General features: G+C 40.0%; 1 protein-coding gene across 3 annotated transcripts in view; it reads left to right on the top strand.

Moving 5' to 3' along the window:
• LOC114428802 (low density lipoprotein receptor adapter protein 1-B) overlaps positions 1-13,186 on the top strand; it is a 33,450-nt gene extending 20,264 nt beyond the window's left edge. Inside the window, exons 3-11 of one of the 3 annotated variants that reach the window (XM_028397513.1) lie at positions 480-592; positions 5,565-5,679; positions 5,932-6,004; positions 6,138-6,224; positions 7,287-7,414; positions 8,803-8,837; positions 11,374-11,402; positions 11,910-11,990; positions 12,447-13,186. In XM_028397513.1, the coding sequence (XP_028253314.1) occupies positions 480-592; positions 5,565-5,679; positions 5,932-6,004; positions 6,138-6,224; positions 7,287-7,414; positions 8,803-8,837; positions 11,374-11,402; positions 11,910-11,956 (627 nt within the window). In that variant the 3' untranslated portion in view covers positions 11,957-11,990; positions 12,447-13,186. Of the gene's footprint in view, positions 1-479; positions 593-5,564; positions 5,680-5,931; positions 6,005-6,137; positions 6,225-7,286; positions 7,415-8,802; positions 8,838-11,373; positions 11,403-11,909 lie in introns of all 3 variants that reach the window. The other 2 variants (XM_028397512.1, XM_028397514.1) reach the window with 2 other exon arrangements.
• Positions 13,187-20,424: the final 7,238 nt, after the last annotated feature.

The following is a 20,424-nucleotide window of genomic DNA, read 5'->3' as shown; positions in this document are numbered from 1 at the left end:
AGCTCGGCATTCCTTCACCTCACTGATCCTTAACATGATATCACTTGTTTTAGTGTGAAACTAAACTGCTCTCATTTGCTATTTAATAGCATGGGTAAGAAGGTCATTGTCATTGTCAACAGGCACTCTCACAGACCACAAGCTCAGCACTAAGACTGTATTTTCTGGAACTCCAGATGGTGCAAAGCGGCAGGGGGAGTCGGTGGCTGCCAGCCCGACCTCGAGTTCCACATTCTGGTCCACACATGCTTTCCTCCCTCCCAACACTAGTTCTGTCGCCTTTTATAAATTCTCACATTTCTGGGACAAAGCAGGATGCTTAATTTTGCTCCTCAGGACACTGTTGAGGTTTAATCAGATGTATGGTCATTTTATGTTTGTGTCACATTGACAGGCTAGCTCTGCAAACACCTGAAGCAAGATTAGAGTCTGTTTCTTGTTTCTTTATATATATATATGTATATACTTTATATCCACAGGCCAGAGCCAGTGCTAAGAAGTTCCGGAAAGTAACACTGACGGTGTCACCAAAAGGCATCATCATCTCAGACACAGAGACGACAGACCTCATAGAGAATGTCTCCATATACAGGTACAGTTTAAAGCAAACATTACACAGTTCTGTCAATAAGACTAGTGTTGGTTTGCTTGAATGATTATTTATTTTTCCTGTTTTGTGGCTCAGAGAGATCTCGCTTGTGAAAGGTAACCTTTTCCTGCACCATGCTAGGTGAAAAGTGTGTGTGTGTGTATGTGGGGTGGGGGGTAATATACTGTACTGTAGACTGGGCCTCGTGTCATTGAGGATTACAGTCTCAACATCATATGGCTGGACTGTGATTACAGAGCAGGCTAAAAAAAGGCAGGGGATGTGTGTGTGTGTGTGTCTGATCCACCTTATCAGCGGTAACAGACCACAGGCCAGGGGAAGCAGCCACCTCTTTGATCTCCTTCTTTTCTCTCCTTATCTTCCCTCCCTCCTCTCCTTTAAACTGTCTAGAAAGAATTTCTGTTCTTATTATCATAAACAGAGCTCTGTATGCAGGAATACCGATGAACTAATTGCTCACTTTGAAACTCCAAAGAGTGCCAAGACACTCCAGGGGAGCGATACAGTAGAAAGTGAAGGACCACATACAGCGCTTAGATTGACTGAGGATGGATTTATCCCTTTTTACGAGACCCCACCCCCCACCCCGACCTCCCTGCAGCCCTTTTTTCTACCCCCACTGCCTCCCTCCGACTTCTTGTATCTTATTTTTCTTGCACATAATCCATTTGTTGGCCAAGAAAGCAAGTGAAGTGTGAAAGGAGTCTAAGAGAATGGATCGAATGTGCTTTTTAGAGCTAGATACACAAGCTGTGCCTGCACATATGTCCATGCATGGATGGTAACATACACATTGAGTGTGTACATTTGTCCGTTTGTGATTTTTAACAGTGGAAGCTGGGCTGTTTCCCCCTCAGGGTATACGCCTACTGGGGGCTAGTAAACAGCGGGGAAGACATTGGAATGAAATTTATCCACGACCCCTCTTAAGTGCATCCATCCACATCCACTCAACCACAAACAAAGCAACAAACAACAACATTCTGAGTAATCACATGCTTTCTACATGCAACTCATTGTATTTATCACAAACATACAAAATCAAGAATATTATAGGGGGACATTTTTTTACAAAAATATGTATTATTTTGGACTAAAACTAAACTTCAGCTTTACATTCCTGCTAGTTATTTTCCAGTTCATCACATCAGTTCATATTTAAGATGCATGCCCAAATTCTCATTAGGAAGATTCTACAGCCGTGGGAGTCACTCGGTTCTGAACGGCTCAGCCTACAATGCATCTAATTTGCAGCTTCAGACACTCACATTATTTTATCATACTGTGTAAGCCTGATGAGCAGCAGCAGATCTGCCTCCTGGTGTTGCTGATTATGTGTCTTCATGGTCTCATGTTATATCCATCTACCTTTCTGTGACACTTTTGTACATCACATAAAGGTGTGGACCATATTCAAGCTCCTCATTTAGCCCCTTAAAAACAACAAGGAGAGATGTAGGAGTGTGATTAATGCAGTAAACAAGGCTTGTTTATTATGATATTCAGATTTTTGCTCTTAGAAGCTTAAGGTCTAAATCCTAAATATTAAAATCTGTGTTATTTGTCTGCTTATTTAAAGCATACAGACAGTGATGCTCCCAGTGTGCAGAACACTGTGAGGGCGTTCAGCCTCCATCTGGGCTAGTGTTACTGATTCATATTCTAACAAGAGCTCTCAGCTAGCAAGCAGCATATCAATCAGCAAAGCATACGGGTCAGAAAAGGAGAGCTGAAATGCTGAGTGACACTCCACCTGGTAATGATGCATGCTGTTCTGACACCACTGGTACATTTGTGAAATGTGTGTGTGTGTGTAGGATCTCTAAATGTGATGCGGTGCTCATAAACATTCATGTTTTCCATTTTTCTGCTCTCATCCTGAGCTGGAAAGTCGAACAGAAGTAGTTCATTGTTGTGTTAAGCAGCAGAGTCATTTTATTCAGTGTATATAGAAAGTTTGAGGCTTTGATGTGCAAAGTTCTGTTGAGGCTTTGTACTGTAAATATTTAAATATTTCCAGTGATCCCCCCCCTCCTCTGCCTCACAAACACACCGGTGCTCTGTGCAGTGAAGAGATCAAAAGCATGCAGTCCACAGAGCCCCTTTGGAGATATGATGCAGACTGACAGCTCAGCTTCTGTTCTTCAAGCTTAGTGTGATACTGTCAATTATTTTCCGCCGCTGTTTGTTGTTTCAAACTGAAGGCCTGTACTGTGAATGCGATCCATTGTTCTACTTATAATGAGCGAAAGGTTGTTTTTTATATATATATATATAAAAGACCTTCAATAGAAAAAATATGTGCATTTTTTTCCGGGTAAATGACGTCTTAAATGTGCATTCACTCCACTGAGGTGTTGGAAGATTTACATTAATTTCATGTGAATGCTTATAAAGGCCAGTTTATGTTAATGTATGGTTTATTCATGCTGGTGATTATAGATGGAAATTGCACATGTTATTTTTTTATTTTTTATTATTTAATTAATTAAAATTTTATTTTTCGTGCAGCTATATTCCAGCTATATAACAAGCTGCGGTAGTAGACTCCTGCTGATGCACATACTGTACAGTATTTCGGGGACACTGGCTCATCAGACTGTACTCTTTGTGCGCTGACCTATTTGCTTATTTTGCTTACAGCACAATGTTCACTTTCTTGATGTAAACTCTGAATTAAGAACCTCAGGATAACCTACTTGGCAAAAGTTTTTTTTTGTCATTTTTCTTCTATTATATTGTATCCAAAGACCCCAAATATTGATTTGAACTGCCACTTTATCAGTGCATTATCTATTTATTATTACTGTTAAAGTTTTACAGTTTAATGTCTCAATGAGAAAGTTAGTTACTTGTTTTCCTCTTTTAAAAAAAAATATAGGGCAATGCTTTCAACTTTTTCTTTGCTTGTTTTCATGCAATTACAGCCCCGATATAAGGAGGAGTGGGGCGGCGGCTAAATGCAGAGTGGGGCGTCCTGGGCATTGCTATGTGGGTCATGCATCACTGTGGTGCGAGCCAGTAAACAATCTGAGAGGGTGATGTGAGTGCTGGTGATTTAATGCTTGTTATTTGATCGAATTCATTACAACATTTTTAGCGCCCCCCCCCCCCCCCCCCCCCCCCCTCCTTTGAAGTGGGGCAGCAAATGAGCCCAGAGATCTCCTTTGCACAGAGTCGCTGTAAATGGTGGCAGATTACACGGCCCTGTGGTGTGTGTCTGGTCAGTGATTCTGAAACATGCGATGACAGGAAACGCACTCATCTCGTCTCCATGCTGCTTACTATAAAGGCTGTGTTTGTAATTATACTGACAAAAGGTCAAGTGCATCTCTCTCTTTCTCGCTCTCTCTCTCTCTCTGTGGCTCATTTGCACATCTATTTAAGGCAGCGGACAGGATGCACACTGCTGGTCTCAGGTAACAGCCTCGGACAGACGTGCAGGGTAGCTGGAGATCAATAAAGCTTCTATAACAGCAGCCCGAATAAAATCTGACAAAGCAAATCCATCGGTTCTGTGTCTTGTCGCCTCGGTGAAGCCATACGAGCTGTTGTGGGAAGAGCAGAATTGCCTGGTGGACTTTGTCTAGATTGGTTTCAGAGATACTCATTGAAAATCCACAGGGCTCTGCCAGGAACTGGATTTCCAGACAATTGGATTTCTTGAAAACCAGATATTGGATCCAGGAAAGTCTCAGCGTGTCTGCTGGGGAAGAGGACTCTGCAATATAGTCACAGTGGAGACCGATTTGTAATCTTGGACTTTCCATTTCCTGCTGATAGAAGAAATTCAGATATTTCAACAAAAATCACCAACAAGATCTTGTTTTTTTTTGGTCCTGTGGTTGATAAGATGTTGCACTATATTACACAACTGTCAGGTTATCTTGTTCAACTGATGTCCTGCAGTTTCACTTGTCTTCGTGCAAGAAAAAGTATACATAGATTAAGATTAAGATTAAGATTAGGATTAACACTATTAATCCCTGTAGAGAAATTAGGTTTAGAAGAAGAACACGGCAACACACACATGTGTACATAAACATAAAAAGTATATCTGCGTAAGAACATGACATCCTGAGGTCACTGGGATTCCAAGATGTCGTCAGGACGTCAGAAAATTCTGATTAGTTAATGCTTTTGGATTCCCTCAGGGCATTTCTGTAATATTGACTGTGTTCACCAGATTGGAACGGACATGAGTCATGTCACGATGACCCTGACCTATCACCACTGCAATTAAATCAGGTTATTCTTGACTCTGAGTGAATGTTTGTATTAGATTTGAAAAAAAATCCAATCAAGGTATTCTCAATATATTGTGTTCTCAAGACAGACAACCACTATACAGATTGAAAGGCAGACAGTGCTGTGTGTGTGTGTGTGTGATTGAAAGGCAGACAGTGCTGTGTGTGTGTGTGTGTGATTGAAAGGCAGACAGTGCTGTGTGTGTGTCTAAAGGATTAAAATGTTCTCCTTTTGAATTTTCGGATCAATCACTGTTTGGGGAAGTTTGCACCATGTCCTCTGATTTGTGAAGGTTGTCCATGTAACTTGCATCATCAAAACACTTGACTGAAAATTTCAGGGCCATTTGACCATCTGAGCCATGAAGCCGTATTTTATCAACACAAGCACATGCGTTTTATGTGAAACGTGGAGCAGCACCACTTTAAGCATCTCCTCTTTTGGAAGTCAGTGCTCCTTGTGCCCAGCTGCAGGACTTCATCAACAAGATATTCAAAGCCGCGCCTCTCATGCTGTGATTGGTGTGCTTATGCATATGCAGAAGCTTCAGCACAAAGCCATAGTTATTGCCCTAATTGCTATGTGTGCACAGTTGATGTACGAGGTTTTGATTAACAGCGTTTACACGTTGCCCTTCAACAAATGAGTTCCTGCCTGCTGTCATATTACACACTCTGACCCTCTTTTATTCCGGTGTCCTTTGCAGAATCTCCTACTGCACTGCAGATAAAACTCAGGATAAGGTCTTTGCATACATTTCTCAGAGCCAGTACAATGAGACTCTGGAGTGTCACGCCTTCCTCTGCCAAAAGAAGAAAATTGTAAGTCTGCCACACCTGTTATTCATGATTTATTTGCATGTGCACATCATTATTTAAACTGATGTTAATTTGTAATAAGCAGCTTTTGAGTAGATGGTGTTTGGCTCCATCTAGTGGCAGTCTCACAGCTTTGCTGTGACTAAGATACAATTGTTAGAATTACATTGTGTCTAAATATTTTGAACAATGATTCAAAATGATTTTTTTTTTCAATAATTAGTCATTAATGTTATTTTTTTGTCCTTTCTCTAGGCTCAGGCTGTGACATTAACAGTAGCACAGGCCTTTAAAGTAGCCCTAGATCTTTGGGAGATTGCTCAGGAAGGTAAGTTCCATTAATGAGGAGGAGGAGGTGACACCAGGGCAATCTCAGCAATGTGTTTCATCTGTAGCTCCTACACCTTAAAATACCTTAAACCCACCCCGAATAGATCCTGCGGTATGTTCTTTGTTCACAGACAAAAGCAAAAAGGCGAGGACCTGCTGTTCCTGTGCAGCGAACAGCGAGCACATGCAGACAGCCGACACTCAGTGTGTCCCAGCAGGTGACTTCATTTTGTTTTGTCCTCATCCAGTCTGTCACTGCAACAACAGGAGACACGAGTTTATTAGTGGAAGGTTCCCACCGAACACAGCAGAATGTCTACAAGATTACTCCTGCGAGGCCACAGAGGTTAATGGTGGCAGCGTGGCAGCAGCTGTGAGCGGAGGCAGGCTGGGTTTCTGGTTGTCCGTCTGACTTCTCTCATCGCTGTGACATTTCCGGAACTCCTGGGAGGAATTACATTCAGAGATTTTATCAGAATTTGTTGCCACAAAAGTCACCATGACCTCATAAAATGTCACGACATTCATACAGAGAAGAGAGGCAGGATTAGTTGTTGTCATGTCCCACACATCTTTGTGTAATGTCTCTAAATGTCAGAAGGGGGAGACAGAAATTAACTCACCGAAGGAACTACAGGTGTTTGAAAGAAAGTCTACCAATGCTGCTGTCATTGATTGTATAATGACTTTAAATGACCTTTACAGGTTGCAGCCATTGCAGTGAGATTTGTAATTTTGTAGTCGAGGCGTCGCTTCTTACACACTCTGAGGACAAATCACCCAATTACACACCACTCGTTCTTCATTTAGAGAAACTGTAGATTTTAAACTCCAGCTAATAGACGTGGCATTTATAGGTTGGGATTCATAGGTCAGAATGTTTCTGCTCCTCAGAGGAAACAGTGAGACTTAATCATCTGTTCAGGTTGTGAATAGTTCAGGCTCAGGATCTTCCAGATTCTTTCAATTAAAATCTGTCCCGGCAGTATATTGGCCTGAGGACAGTCTGGAGAAAGTCTGGTGTATAAGACCTCTTGAGTAACTTGACACAGAAATATGCATGAACTTTTTACTGAGGGGATTTAAATTCTGCATGTTTCAGGGACGTCTGTGCCACAGGCTGTCTGTCTGTGCTGCAGACAGGCGAAGCTCTTTCTGCCTCTCTTACCCGCTCTGTGTCCAGCTGTGGACTTTTTCTCTTTCATCTGTCTTACCCTGTGTGTCCTCTGTTTCACTTTATCTGATGTCAGCTTCTCATCCACACCCGTCATCTCCCACAGATCCAGAAACACATAAGCCTGTTGGGATGGAGGAGAAGCTGCGGAGGCCCTTCTTCTCTGCTTCACTCAGCTCACCGTCACCTCGGAGTAACCCCACTCGAAGGCGGCCAATCAAACATGACTCCTGGGTAGGTCACACTGTAACCTTTAGAATCCATGTACCTCAGTGTGAGCCCTCAAGACTCAATTACTGTCAATAAGAGCTTATCATACTGGAAACAGTATATTAATATAGAAACTGCACATAATGTGTATTTCCTGACTTATTGATACTTAAAAAGGTCAATATCCACGTTTAAGTGGAAAGAAACTATCCACCAGCTAGAAAGAAAGATTTTACACACACACACACACACACACACACACACACCAAATAAAAGGAGTAAAAGAGAACCATATCACATATATTTGATTGATTGATTGATTGATTGATTGATTGATTGACTGATTTTGAGCCAGTAAATAGTACATAGTGTATGTAACAAAAAAAACAACAGAGAGAAAAAAACAGTACATTCATACTGTATGTGCACACAGCAATGCCACAGTATGAATCTATGCATATAGACACAGAATTACACAATATACAATAATCATCAATAATTTATTATTGATGATTACTGTATATAGGATTATAGGTGTCATCAATATAATTAATTTAATCAATAATAAACTACAGTTTACTGTATTTTTATCATATCTATGAGTACCCCCCCACACACACAAAATGAAAAAAGAGAATGAAAACAACCCTTCCATTTAAACATATACCTGTGCGTGTGTACATTCAGTTTCATTTCAATTAATAACTCAATTAATCCAAAAAGTTACCAAAAATGTCCAAAAAATAAAAACAGATCTGTGTATCATCACTCAGCTGATAAAATCCATCGCTCGAACTGATCTGCTCTTAACCATCCTAACAGTGACGAGCTGCTTGATGCTCTTGTGATTAACTTCATGATGTCATCTACAATTACATGCCAGCATTAACCTCAACAGAATACTGTATATTTAGTTGGAAAAGATCTGTAGACTTCTGCCAGTGCAGTTTTCACAGCCATGAGCATACACTGACCTCCTCTGTGCTCCATTATTCTGGCCTGTGAACTACTTTTCTATATATTTTAATTTTTTTTTTTTCAGTGGCCATCCTGGTGTTCAATTACAAGTATTGAACACTAGGTGACACTGCAGTCGTTGAAATGTTTTCTACTTATTATGCTGATCCCACTCAGATATATTTACATGTTTTCCATGAGAGGAACTTTTTCTCCTTGGAAAAAATCACCTGAATTGTTGTATGTCATGTATTAATATTGTTGTGGTTAATGATTAGAATGTATGCAATATTTTTCCGGTGTAGGCTGAACAGAGCAGTGTGTTATCAGTTATCTATTATTAGTTTACAGATGTAGTTCACTAATTAATTTACAAAGAGCCGACTCAAAGGCAGCAGGAGTGTAACGTGGAGGGCTGTGTGTCTGTATCGACTCATATTGTTGTATCTTGACAGGATGTGGAGGATGGCTTTGATGATGCATTCTCAAGGTAACCTTTGCCTGCTGAACATGCTATGTTTCCATTTATAGGAGTAGATGGCATGTTTGTTTTTGTGCATGCTGAATATTTACCCAGTATATAGAGGCAATTTTATAAATAATTGAAACTGAAAGAGTTTTGAATGCATTTGGGGAATTTCAGATGTCTGTTACACTCAGGGTAACTATCAGCTGACAGACCTGTGAGACTCTTTGATTGAATTCACACATACATGCAATAAATCACATTTTTTTTCCTCAGTGAAAAGGTGACCTTGCATTTACAAGAATGGCCTGGAGGACAGGCCTTGTATGAAGATTGGAAAGATAATAATGATTTTTGTCAATATCTGATTGGCACAGTGGTCAAACTTATTTTGCCAATGCAAATAAACAGTGCTGGAAGTTTGTAAACCCTGCAATGTTTTCTATAATTATGCATAAATATGACTCAAAATCAGCTGATTTTTACATGAAAAAAGTCCCAGAATTCACTGGTATAATTCCGAATTCATCAGTGCTGGCAGCTTATCCTGGTTCAGATGCAGGAAAACAGGCTCAAACCATGATACTACCACCACCGTGTTTAACAGTAGGGACAGGCTCATATACTGGAATACAGTGTTGTTCTTCCTACTAACATCAGGCTTCTCATTTAAGCCAAATAATCCTAATCTGGTCTCATTTGTCCACAAAATATTTTCCCCAGTTTCTGATCCACCACTAACACATATGTAATATTGGATGATTTTCTTAATTTAGTCAATAAATAAGTGAAATATTTCCGTTTCTTTTATTTGATTGGGTTCTCTTTTTCCACTGTCAGGAACATGTGCTGATGAAACATAGAAAATTCTGCAGAATGTTTTGTCACCCAAATGCAAATAACTAATCTAAGTAAAGGCTTCACCAGTAGAAAGCCTGCGATAAACAGAGAGCCCAGTTGACTGTAGAAATCATGTGTCTTTCCCTTTTCCATTTTCGAGGTCACTGTGCAGCCACTGAACCACAGAACACACTAAAAATGACTGTCACCCCCTTTTTTAATCCCAACATGAGCACCACCTCTGCTGACAGAGCTGTCAGGAGCAGCGTGGCTCGGTGCCGGAAGGGTTTTCCACAATACATCAGCACTCTATCACTGAACTAGGATTACAATGCAACACCTTTTATTTTCTCAGAAAGTGTGACAGTCTGTGAAATCGACATTTCATGGATGTGAGATACCTGCAGAGACACAAAATTGTGGGTCTCACAGGTAAAATCTGTGCCTGCTGGTTTTACACATGTGACCAACCCACTTACTGTACTTATTATTTTTAATATTTTGTTTTGTAGACTCAGTTTCGGATATAAAATTGATGCCATTTATCCAGCGCACTCTTAGCAAGACAAATAGTTAGGAATGAGTGTCTGCATTATGCATCTAACCAGCTGATAGCATGTGTGTCCTGCACATGTGCCTGTACATTAAAGAGATGGTGGCTCATTAGGCCATGTTGCCTGTGGCTAATCAATCTGTTTGCTGTGTTGGAGTTGAAAAGCTTTGGGTGAAAGCAAATCGGTAAATGGGAGCCTGTGTCTGTGCGGAGATCAGAGGAGGCAGACGGGTCATCAAAGAGGCGGGGCTCAGCAGGGAAAAGGAAATACTGACCTTAAGTGTGTCACATGGAGGAAGGTGACATCCAAATAGAGCGTTAAAGCAGGCATCCTCTGAAGGGGTCAACCAGGATGTCAAGCACTGTAGTGGCAGAGCAGCAGCGCTGGATAAGATCGGTCCTGAGACACTGAAGTGTCTGGATCACATTGACTTGTCTTGGCTGTCATATCTATTTAATATTTAACTTCAGTCTAACGGAACAGACTCAAGGTGCCACCTTGAGATTTATTCATTTCCGTCAATGGTTACATTAGCTTTACAGTATATTCACCAACTCACTGAGCAGAGTTTGGTGTGGTTGTCACAGAATAATGTGCAGAAAGCCAGCTAGACTTTCTGATTATCTTCAAAGTCTGAGATACTGTAGCACTGGGGTCAGTTTATTTGTACATGCAGCGTTTTGGTGTGAAGCAGCATGGCCTCGCAGCGGTCTCCCTTTATAGTTTTTCATCTTAAAGCTGCTGCTGGCTTCAGTGGAATGGTTTTAATTAACAGGATCGTCGCGGGTCAGGATTTAGACCTCTGTGAAAATAGTATTAAAAAAAAAAAAGTTTTTGCCTCTGTGGCTCCAACCAGGGCACACGGCCCTCACATCTGTTGACACCAGCTTCAGTTCAGACGGTTTTAATTAAATGATTCAGTTTGTTTTTAGATCTCTTAAATGAATGGCGACCTTATGTAACTGCTCACTTAAATAATTTAACCTCATCTAAATGTGATGAGTCCTTTTTTTAAAAATGTAATTTAGGCTTCTCTAACTGTAACGATATGCACGGTGGAGTGTGTGCAGCACACTGAGCGTGACTTAGCTGCAAACCTTAGTGTTCGGACTGTTGTTTATTCAGTAACGTCATCGTGATTTCTTCTCTCTTCTTCTATCTGGCAGCAACATGGAAGTAGAGGAGACAGAATCTGGTAAGTGATGCAAAAAACACGTGTTATTTTATGAAGGAGGCCCTGCAAGTTGCTTGAGGCCTCACATTTACATTACTAAGCACTGACATGTTGCACCATTGTGTTTTTCCTTACTGAACTGACATGGCAGCAGTGTGTGTTCTTATTTGTGGGAGCTGCAGTGAACTGTTGTGTTTTTGCTCCTCTCCCAGGAGTAACACACTGCAGGCTTTTAGCAGTAATCATCTCATCATGGCTGGACTTTATTTATTGCCACACTAGTCCCCAAAAATGCTAAAAAGTTCTCTTTTATTTAGGAGCCAACAGGTGTGAAATTATGATTCCTCACCTGTCTCCCCCCTCACATTGCACCTTTCACTTCATTCATATCAGTGCCCCCCCCCCCCATGTGCCTTTGCTACACCACTTCTTCTTTTGCATATGCTCTAAACCTTTTTATTCCTGAATGAATATTTAATGTCCCTCGAGCAATGTTCTGTCTTCTCTCTCTCTGTGTGTCTCTGTCAGACTGGCCGAGTCCTGCTCCGAACCCGTCTTTGACGATGCAGCTATGAGTCCCCGCCTCCCACCCCCAGCCCACTCCCGAAGGTCTCCGCTGAGAATCTGTTGCAATGAGTTTGAATAACACACACTGGCAATAGCTGACCAAATACAGCAACACACACACACACAGACATGCAAAAACAACATGCTTCACTTGATCAGACAGGAAAACATATCACGCTCCCCGATGCACAAACAGAAAGGCTGTGTTTGATATTCTGTGACCGCTGCAGAGAGACCAGAATGAATACCCTGATATTATAAAATGCTGTTTCTGTGGAAGCCTGCCAGTCAACACACACACACAGACACACACTCCACATACTGTAAGCGTGCAACAAAGCAAAGTTAGATCCCTGGAAAGAAAATCACTGCACGTCCTTACCTATTATAATCCTAAATTGTTCGTGGATTATGATTAGGATTGCACACACATTCAGAAATATTTGTACATGCAGCCTGGAAGCCTGTGTCTGATCTTCTTTGTTTGTTTGCCACCAGCCACAGCAGAAGTGTTAGAAGACATCATCAGATGCTGGCGTGATTATTTTGTAATGAGTCATCCGGCTTTGTCGAGCTGAGCAGAGAAGAACACATCATGTGATGAGACGTACAGGCACACAGACACACTCCTTTTTTGACAACATAAAAACATGCTGAGAAGAAAAGCAATTAACTGTGGAGGATGTTTCTCAAGAGTGGCACACATGGAGGATGGATGGATGGATGGATGGATGGAGTTTTCATGGAGGTGGTTCAGTTTGTTACATAACAGGTGGTTACATGGAGAAGGTGGGTGGAGGCATTCATTTAATGAGTAATAGGGAGATAATTCATCTGAAAATGTTGCTTCTGTTTTATCTCAGTTTTTTTTTTTGCGTCTCTTGGCAAGTAAGAGTAAAGTTTGACACCTCAGTGCTTGAATGTTGTGCTAATTGGACACTTAAAAGAAGCAAATTATTACAAATATTACCAAACTGAATCAACAGGGGGTGAGATTATATTGTGAGTTACCTCCAAACGCATAGCTGGGAATCACATGGCTGCTTTATAGGATTGTTGTCAACTGCTGTCCACATTAAGTCAGACTACTCACTAGTGTGTAAGATGCTGACAAACAGAGCAGCCATCTTGGATTTTGGGGGACATTCATCTAAGATGTTTTGAGATAATCCAAATGAGGTGAGTTTGAATGAGACGGATTAAACTGCATCTATTTGTAGGAATGACTCACAATGCACTGCTCTATTCCTACAGTAGGGCTGCAACTAATGACAATTTCAATAGTCAACTAGTCATCATCTACCTTAAAGGTCGGGTAGGAGATTTCATTCTGATGCACTTTTTGTTAAATTAGTGTAACTTCTCTTTACAATCTTATGGCAACCGATTAATTCGGCAGTTTCGCATTGAAACGAAGAATATGAATCCTCTGTGGAAGCTAAACTAAAAACATCAGCCAATCCTCCGGAGGGACCCTGCGCGGAGTATTGGCTGGTTGTCACTCTCTTCCTGCTCTGCGTACACCAGAGAGGTATGTGCATGATGGCCGAGGTCACAGACCTCGTGATTGGGATGCGTGGCTTCGGGGTGAGCACCGAGAGAAAGGGGCGTGTGTTTACTTTCAAAATCTGGCTGACTCTTACTGAGTTTTCAAAATCTCCTACCCTACCTTTAATGACTACTAATAGTCGACCACTTTGGGCTGCTAATTTGTTGTTGATTCACCTGCGTGCTGCCGCTTCAATGTATAAAGCTGAAGATCATGGCTTTTTTTTTTTTTTTTTAAATTGTGCATGCCCACATCTTCCCAAAGCGCATTGCCGCTGACTCCACACAGTTCTCGTACAGTCTGGAACACCGTTTTCTTCCACACCGACCTAATAGACAGCTCATCCTGGTTTCAAAGCGTCAATCATCCCACTACACTATGAGCCACAGAACCATTCCCCGCTGCAAATGCGTTACACTTGCATGCAATGCGATGGTGTAAATTAGTTGTCGATGAATTTTGCCATTGACTATTAGTCGACTAGTCGTTGCAGCCCTATCCTACAGTATGACAAAATCTAAGTGAACTTGCCAAGTTGAGGAGTGTGTTAGGGGTTTGTTGCAACTTCACCAGATGTCACTAAATCTTACGCACTGGTCCTTTAACATACACATATTTTAATCAGCTTTTAAAATGTAACCACAGCTTTACTGTTGGAGTCCATTATTAAAATGAACAACCCACTAATAACCACTGAGTCTGTAACCGTGAATTCCAGCCTGTCTCACTGCAGTACAGTCCATTTGTAGTTTCATGTCGTCCATTCACCTGCCACTGTACATAAAGCTGATGTCACTGTTGACATTAGGTTATAGGAACTGTGTTTTGAAGTCAGACCTTTAGAATAAAATGTAAAAAAAAAAATCAAACTATTTCCATATGCTGTATTTTTTCAATGTCAAAGCTGTATGTATTTACTGTAGGTATGCACATTCATTATAAATGAAGTAGGATGACTAGAATCAGGGCCTAAAGCGGGTGTTTTTTTAATAAAAATATTTAGCACTCTTGTTGAGATGTGAATGTGTAGATGCTTGTATGTTTTTGCATTAGGTTAAAAACAATTGGTACAGACTTAAATGTGAATTTTACTACAGCAGGAATTGCTTTATTTTTTCAGAATAGCCATTAGTGACCCACAACATTTTAATCTGCATACACACAATCATCTTCTTTTAGCTGAAAACAACAATCTTTTTTTTGTCTTGGATCATCTTTTCATGTGAGTAGAAATGATTTGTACCAAACCTTATTATGGACAAATTGTTTCCCTGGTTCGCTGCGCAGTTTATTTTTATCTGCCTCTTAGATGACGCTCACTGTCAAGAGGATATTATACTGTGCCCCAGTCTGGCTGAAGTGCTCTCTCTCTCTCTCTCTCTGTATTCATAGCATCATGACTGAGAATAATTGCGGCGGCGGGAGGCGGGAGGTAGCCAGGGCTCTGAGTTGTTGTCATGACACCCGCTGCAGAATAATTGGATGTCTTATCAGGTTACGCCATGAACCTTAATTGCATTGTTTCGTTCCTGACTGGTTGAAACACCAACTCATTGTTTAATGTGTGCTTTGGATGTCAGACATGACATGTCAATGGATGATCTATGGAGTCATGCACTTTTCGGTGTGGTGTGTCAAAATGCCACGTGTGTTCTTTATCTCACCTTTTTCAGCTTCGTCATTGATTGGCTGATTGATTTTTTTGTTGTGTGTGGATGCATTAGAATGTGCTGATCAATGCTAATGATTGATCTTTAATAATGAATAACAATAGCACACAGTTTAACATGCCAAAATGAAATGCTGTTAGATGCTACATTTAGATAACGTAGCTTCTTTTCAATCAGTTTTAAAGAGCAGTGTAATACATTGTGACTTGGCACACGCTCCGCTTCAGGATCTGATTTACTTAAACAGGCTTTGTATAAATTAAGTTACGGCACAGATCAATCCATCAGGCTCATCCTAAGAGTTTCATGTTTTTCAGCATACTGTGCACAACAGCACAACAATGTGGGCACATTCCCAGCAAATCTTGAATGGATGCAGGTCCTTGGCTCGGCCGAGAATTTTTCCTGAGGGAGGAGGGGAAGGAAGAGAGAGAGAGAGAGAGAGAGGCTCCTGGAGGTATAACATGCCAAAAGGAGTCCAGAGTGCACTGAATACAAATCAGCCTGTTAGCTTTTCAGTCTGGAAAACACATGAGGGGTTTAAAAAAAAACTCAATAAGCTACTACTACTGCTCCAAATAACTGACGTTTACAGTATGGGTTTACTTTATCAAGGTGCTTATTTTCTATCTATGCAATGAGTGGGTTTCCAACAGTGTTGTGTGTGTGATTCTATGATAATAGCAGTTTGTGTATAAACCACAAGCAGTTGTCCTAATCTGTGTACAGATTTGTACAGAATTTGGAAACTGTTCCCGGTTTGTTACATATTTATGCATAATAATAATAAAGGACTTTGTACAAACACTGAGTGAGTTTCAGTCTGATTTGTGTGATAAAAAGAAGCTGCTGTCTGTTCAGACTGGCAGACATTTTTTTTTCTCTGATCTGTCCAAAACATTTCAATTCAAACGTGAAATTTAATCCATACTAAGTATTTTTCTAGCTCACCGTGGTCGATCAGAAGCAAGGACGTGCTCTGGTTTGGCTCCTCTGACTGACATGGTTGCATCAATATTCAGCCTGCTGCTCACTCCTGATAAAAGCTTCTTTTTGTTTAGTGCCTGAAAATGCCTGCATGACCCTCTGACTGATGTAACAATATACATATTTATACACCTCACTGGATTATGTTGTGTATATAACTAAATGAAATATACAGTTTTATTCTTTTTTTCGGTGCTTTTAATCAGGTGTCATGTTGACCTATTGTGTTAAACTGTGCTCATATTGGTACATTTTGAACTCTAGTTTCCATTCAAGGGTGATCTTTGAGTGGCCTATTGGGTCTTTCTCAGTGCAGATCAATAACTCTGACACCTTCCTGTTTGTTGCTGACCTTTTTAATTTGATTTAAATTACCGGTGTAGGATGAGGAAGAGAGAAAACTGAGTTTAAAAAGAGGACTTGGAGTCAAGGATTTTTAAAAGAAGAGTTCACTTTATGTGATTTATATTCAAGAATATTTGTCCAACACCAAAACCATGATTGGCAATGGTTAAAATTGCTATGCAGGTGCACCTGCAGCAGTTCACAGCAAGCGATAAGCTGGTGTTTGTTTAGTGTGATGACTGTTTATGGAGCTATGCAAACATCATTTTAATTTCTAAAGAGGCATCATGGTGGGGTGCCTCAAGCCTCATTATCACACTGTATACTCACACAAAGTGAACTTGAAAAGTATACCTAAAAGGAATTTATGAGGTATTTTTATATAACTCCATACCTAAGTGTGGCTGTGTGTGTGCTTTCTAAGCCTTGCATTTCTAAAAACAGTGTGACAGCCCTGTCTTCTGTTGGAAATTGTAAAGTAAACAAAGAGTGCCGCCGTATGTGAGCAACAAAGAAAATCTGCTGAAAAAAGTGCACTTGCAGAGGACTCAGAAGACGCTAAGATGACACTTTGTGTTATTTCATTTGCCGCATCAGGCTGTGTGTTGACTGCAATTGAGGCGTACCTATATGGTGCTTCATGGGGGTGCTGAGTCAATGACTAAGTCTGTTTTACTTCAGACACTTCAACTGCTTTCATTGCCGGTCTTTGACAGATTTGAGCACCTGTAGAATTGTTTTTACAGAATTTATATATATGTATCCCCCAGATAGCCAAACGATGAGTAATTTTCCAGTGTACTTCAGTTCAGGGTTGCTGGTGCTCTGATGTTTTCCCATACTTGCTAACATCGCTCATTAGAAGAGTGAAAAAAACATTGCACCTGTGGATAGTCTGCTGTTCAAAGTGCTCTGTCACTGTTTTGTTCTAGTGACTCAAACCACCTGAGCACCCACACATTACATTTAGTTCAGACAAAATTACAGCACAGAAAAAAAAGAAAGCTTTCCCTTCTGGCTTCTTATCATTTAGTGTAGAATACAGAGTTCATCATTCACTCCAGGCCAAATTTAGAAATTATTTTTAAACTTTAGTGGGGAATGTGTTCATTAGCTATGTCAGATTTGTCCTCTGTGTCCGGGGATCTGCAAATGAACAGCTCATTTAGTATTCATAAGTGTGTAATTGATTGCTAATTGGCTATTTAACACAGTTTTGAAATGGCTAATTAGTGACTGATAAAATGTTCAACACTCCCCTAATGGCTTGATGTTTTGCTGGTAATGGTTGTAGTGTTTGATACTGAGAGAACATTGAGACTGACTTGTGGAGGTCAGATAAGCATTACCGGAGCAGGGAACGCTGGCGTAAGCCCGCTGCATTGGAGCTGAATTTGCATGTTGCTGCATGTGTGTAACTGTGATTTTTTTTTTCCCCACTACATAGATCTTAACCCTTATGCACTGTTTGGGACATTTTTGTCCTCTGAGAGTAATTTTTCTGTTTTTTTTTGGCCCTAACTTTGTCTATATGTGAGCAAATTGAATCGTTTTTGCTGAACAAGCTTAATTTTACATAAATTTTGTTATTATAAAAAAAAACATCCTCTAACTTTAACCGTTTTAAAAATATATCAGGTAAAAACTTTTTTCATATTTTTTTGCATAGACCTTTTAATTAACTTCAGTTCTGATCAAAAGTATTAAAAAAATCATTTTCCCCCAGGAGCCATTTTGTGTGTTTTATTCCATTTATCAGAACCACCCCTTATGAAATTGGTGATTAAAGGGTTAAAATCCTGGGGGAAAATTATTTTTTTTACTACTTTTGATCAGAACTGAAGTTAATTAAAAGGTCTATGCAAAACAAATATGAAAAAAAAATATTTATCTGATATATTTTAAAACCGTTAAAGTTAAAGGACGTTTTTGTCCCGAACAACATGAAAGGGTGTGCGAGTGTTTGCGAACATTGCACAAGGGTTAATCCTGCTAGAGTTGGTTTACAATTCATAAAACATCATAAGATCACTAAGGGCCAAACATGTACAGTTAAAACTCACCACATGCTTCTCTATTTTAATGGCGACCACTGTATATAAAGATTAATGACATAAAGGCCCCCTAACACTAAGACCAAACATCTGGATCTGGTGGCGGGCTGGCGGGTTCATACAACCTGCCTCCCTTGTGTTAGTAGATGGTAATGGCAATTTTATGTCATGTTAGCTAGTTCTTATCACAATAATCTCATTATTATTATATTATATTATTTGTTCAGTTGCTTATTGTTTTAAATGCTCATATTTAATTAGTCATTGCTGGCTACAAAATGAGAATGTAACATCGTAGTCATCAGCTAACAGAGCTGCTAACTTCTGGCTCAGCTCTGAAATACATGGATGGAACAGCAATGATATGGCTTCACCTCTCCACATACTGGGCAGACTCTTCAGAAGATGGCATCACAGTTCATCTAACTGCTGCATGAACAGTTTATCTGTTATTTATCAATATAAATATTAGGTAACATTTATATTTTACTTTCTGCTAACTGTTAACTACAGATTTAGTCTTCAAAGAATTCATACATACACTGGTTAGACGACCCAATTTACCCCTCCGAGGGGATTTATTCTATAGAGAACCAGAGAACCACCTGATAGTTGTACCACGGAGCCAACATTTATAAAGTATAAACTTTAAGAGCACACAGCAGCAGCAGTTCCTGCAGAAAGGAACTTAGTGACAACACCACAAGGGCATCATTAAACCCAACCAATATAAATGTACTTCTTTTCTTTTTTGGATTTGAGCTCTTCTTGGTCTCTGCAGTGCCGAGGCAGACAGACAGGACCCCCCGGGAGAGGGCTAATATAAGAAGTTCTACATTAATGAAAGCCCAATCCAATGCAAACCCGACATAGATTTCTGTATTTATAAATGCACTATATTCTTGGATGGTCATAACAGCCCATAAATCACCTGAACAGCTAATGGAGGTTATCTACAGAGCTGCGAAAGGGGCTACAACATCACCTTTAACCATTAATTCCCAGGACACAGTAATCACTTTCTATTTTAAGAGGCTGTATTCTTAGATACTTCAATGTAATTATATTTTTTTTTTGTAATGAATGTTCTGGTTTAAAAAGCCAGATGAAATGGTTTGTTGAATTTGTTCTGTGGAGTGCTGCAGCAGACATTCTGGTCTCGTTCTGGCTCATTATGGTTTAATGTAGCAGCTGTTGGTGAGTTAAGCAACTGTTAGGAGCAGGAGCGATCATGTTTAACCTGTTCAATTTAAAGAGGACAAACAAATGAGATGTGATTGACAAGTTAGAAGGAGACAAGTGCTTTAAGAATGATAAAGTATAAAGTAAATAAAGATGGCAGTGTCCAAAATATCTAGTGCACTTTCATCGGGAAGGTTTTTTATTTATTTCTGCTTGTGCTACATTTTGCTGAAAAGACTACACACTGCTCAGGATTTACAGCAGTGTGTAGTGTTTCATGCACAGTATGCAATATGTACCTGAAAATAAACTGAAGTGAGTTTACTGTAATCATTAACAAATGAATTTGTCACCTTTGGAAAATATAACAGGCATTAAAACACTTTTTATGAACAGCCCTGCCAAGCACTTTGTGCAAAACTTGCACTTTTGTAGTAAAAGCCTTGGCCGGCATCATCGCAAACCTTACACTAGACTAGATGAAGATTTTTGTCTGCATAAAAGTGCTTTTTGTCAGTGTGAGCTATGGATTCCAGTGACAGAAACTTACATTAGCTTTAATTAAGTAATAGGACATTCAAAAGAGGTTTATTTTACACTTCAGGAAATACAATTCTCAGGAAATGTACAATGATATAGTTTCTAAAAGCAGATAAAATGCTAGAATCAAAACATTTAGGAGCGTCACG

The sequence above is a fragment of the Parambassis ranga genome, chromosome 24, assembly GCF_900634625.1.
Source record: "Parambassis ranga chromosome 24, fParRan2.1, whole genome shotgun sequence".
NCBI classification, from domain to species: domain Eukaryota; kingdom Metazoa; phylum Chordata; class Actinopteri; family Ambassidae; genus Parambassis; species Parambassis ranga.
Note: the sequence above shows the minus strand (reverse complement) of the source record. Positions and strands in the feature narration are given on the sequence as shown.